This window comes from Penaeus chinensis, chromosome 3 (assembly GCF_019202785.1).
Source record: "Penaeus chinensis breed Huanghai No. 1 chromosome 3, ASM1920278v2, whole genome shotgun sequence".
Taxonomy (NCBI): domain Eukaryota; kingdom Metazoa; phylum Arthropoda; class Malacostraca; order Decapoda; family Penaeidae; genus Penaeus; species Penaeus chinensis.
This window is the reverse complement of record NC_061821.1, coordinates 6,785,604-6,788,103: the sequence shown is the minus strand read 5'-3', so window position 1 is coordinate 6,788,103 and position 2,500 is coordinate 6,785,604. Positions and strand designations below refer to the sequence as shown.

General features: G+C 37.0%; 1 protein-coding gene across 2 annotated transcripts in view; it reads left to right on the top strand.

Annotated features, from left to right (window-relative positions):
- LOC125040056 (5'-3' exoribonuclease 2 homolog) overlaps positions 1 to 2,500 on the top strand; it is a 38,838-nt gene that overhangs the window by 12,437 nt on the left and 23,901 nt on the right. For both annotated transcript variants that reach the window (XM_047634510.1, XM_047634518.1), the window contains exons 12-14: positions 12 to 168; positions 322 to 398; positions 2,298 to 2,500. The exon at positions 2,298 to 2,500 is cut by the window's right edge and continues 49 nt beyond it. In XM_047634510.1, coding sequence (XP_047490466.1) covers positions 12 to 168; positions 322 to 398; positions 2,298 to 2,500 — 437 coding nt within the window. The remainder of the gene's footprint in view (positions 1 to 11; positions 169 to 321; positions 399 to 2,297) is intronic.

Below are 2,500 nucleotides of genomic sequence, written 5' to 3'. Positions count from 1 at the left end.
TTTCTTAACAGATTAAAGAATGCCCTGAAGTCAGTGTATCATAAATTGACCCCAGAAGAAAAGTTACGCAACAAAAGAGGTGATAGTTTCCTCTATGTCAGTGTGCAACACCAATCTTACAAACAGCTGACTGACTTGTATCGTATGGGGATGAGCTTTGACACAGAGGTATGTTTTGAGGCCTTCATAGAGTTCTATCTTAATCGAGTACATTTAGTTTCATTTGATGAAGTTAGTAACACTTTTTTTGTTCCTATTTTTTTTAAGTTCCACTTCCAAAGAAATTGAATTATCTAAAAATCCATCTTATATCACTGACAGGTTCCAATTGCTGGAGAAGACTTCCAAGGATTGCAGGGGACTGTGCTAATGGCTACCAATGTTGTCAAGCCAACTGGGTAAGTTTGCTTTTTGTTCAGAAGGGCACCATTTATTCTAGGGACTTGATATATGAACTCAAGATAGTGGACACAAGGATGGTATGTACATGCCATTGTCTCCTTAGAGTTTGTTTGTAATAGTATTTACACATAGATGGCTCCACAGGAGTTTAGTCACCAAGGAGACTTATCTGTCACATGTTTTTTCTTTTCCTTGATTTGATCTTTTTCTTTCTTTCTTTCTATTAGTATTTTAATGATATTACAATATCAGCATCTATTGTATTAGAGATAATATTTTTTCCGAAATTTCTAGTTATGGGAACCTTAGTTAAGATCAAGTAGAGCCTACTAATTAATTCCTTGGTGACTTAGCACTAAAGAAGCCATCTATGTGTAAACAAACTTCAAAAAACAAAACTTTATTGAACAGTTCACGTACTGGGTCAATCAGGAGTAGGAGACCGGGGGCAAAAGAATAGGGGCTACAGTTGCCTAAATGGCTTGCATTGCAAAATTTGTTGCTAGATAATCATTTTTAAAGCTCGCAGATCACACCAAAGTGAAGGAAGAAAATTCATATTTAAGAACATTTCTTGTCACAAAAAAGGATTTCTTTCAAAGAAGACCCTTTTTCCAGTGTAAAGAGCAAGCAACAAAAAACAGATTTATGAAAGGGAAGTGTAACAGGCTTAAGGGGATCATCCTGACTGATAGCTGCCTTCCCCATAATTTGATTTGATTTTTATTGAGTCTTGTTTATTTATTTATTTATTTGCTTTAGCCGTCCAAGAGTCTTTATTTTTTGACAGTTACAGTCTGCAGCTACTGCTGACTGGAGTCCTTTTTCTGTATGAGTTATATATCGAGAAAAAGCTCATTTAACCTGTTGGATCTGGATCTGGATCTGGGTGCCTTGCACATGGAACAATATTTTGGGCTTAATACTTTTGGGGAGACTCCCAGTATGTAGCTCTCAGGCCTGGCCCATGCAAACACTCATGTGCAATATCAAGATTCTTTGCCTCCCCTATGCAATGTTATTCTCCCATATATTTTATTGCCGATATTTGTCATTTGATTTGTTGTATCAAGGTGATAATTGACGGTTTTCCTTGAGCAGATTCCATATTGTCTGTGTAGACTACAACTTTGTGTAATAACAATAAGTTATGGTGAGCAGGAATTGGATCCTGAGCATGGAAATCGTGTGTTCCATGGAGCCAACACTCTTCCAGCCATGGCTCATGGATGGTGCATTTTACCCTTGTTTACTTGTTTACTTGTTTACTTTAGTCTAATCTTCCACCAAGAATTTAGTATACCCACAACAAGTCATTCCCATCACCCCAGCCGGAGAGAGCGAGTGAGCGTGTGTGCGGTATAGACTAAACATGTCTATAAAGATAAAATTAGTTACCCCCACAAAGAACACTTTCTCTAATAAATTTAAAGGATGGGCATTGGGTACAGTGAGACATTGAGAGTTCTGCCCAATCATATTGCATACATTTTCCTCACAAATAATGAAATAACTGGAAGCTTTGAACAATCAGGTGGAGGATGTAAAACACTTTTTTGATGGCCTGTTGCACTATATAGAGCTGGGATTTTTTCCCTCCCCCTCTTTTTCTCTTTTTTTTCTTCTCCTCTCCATAATCTGAAATAAATGATAAATAGAAGGGACTTATAAAAATATTTTTACAAGTAGAACTTTCCAAAAGATTGGGATTGATATTTGCTATTATTATTAGACAGTGTCTGCTAAGCAATCTTTAAAGGAACAGAAATATTTTCATGAGAAAAAATACTTGTTTTTTATTACAGTATAGACTCGCTACATCTTTGAATTGTTAGAGCTTTTTTTAAGTTTATCTAAGATATACATTCAATGATTTTTCTCTCTCTTCCCTGCAGAGCTCTTCCATCTCCAGTTATAGGCTTGGAGGAACTTACAAACAACCATGTTGTGACGGTAAGGTACAGGGATCCAAAATACTCAGATGACTTCGTCTTCCCAGCCAGGAGATTGGAAGGAGCTAAAGAACCACCCCGTGTTTTGAAGCCAGAAGATTATCAAGGAGGCAACAGAAATTACCGCCCAGTGATTGGATTCAATC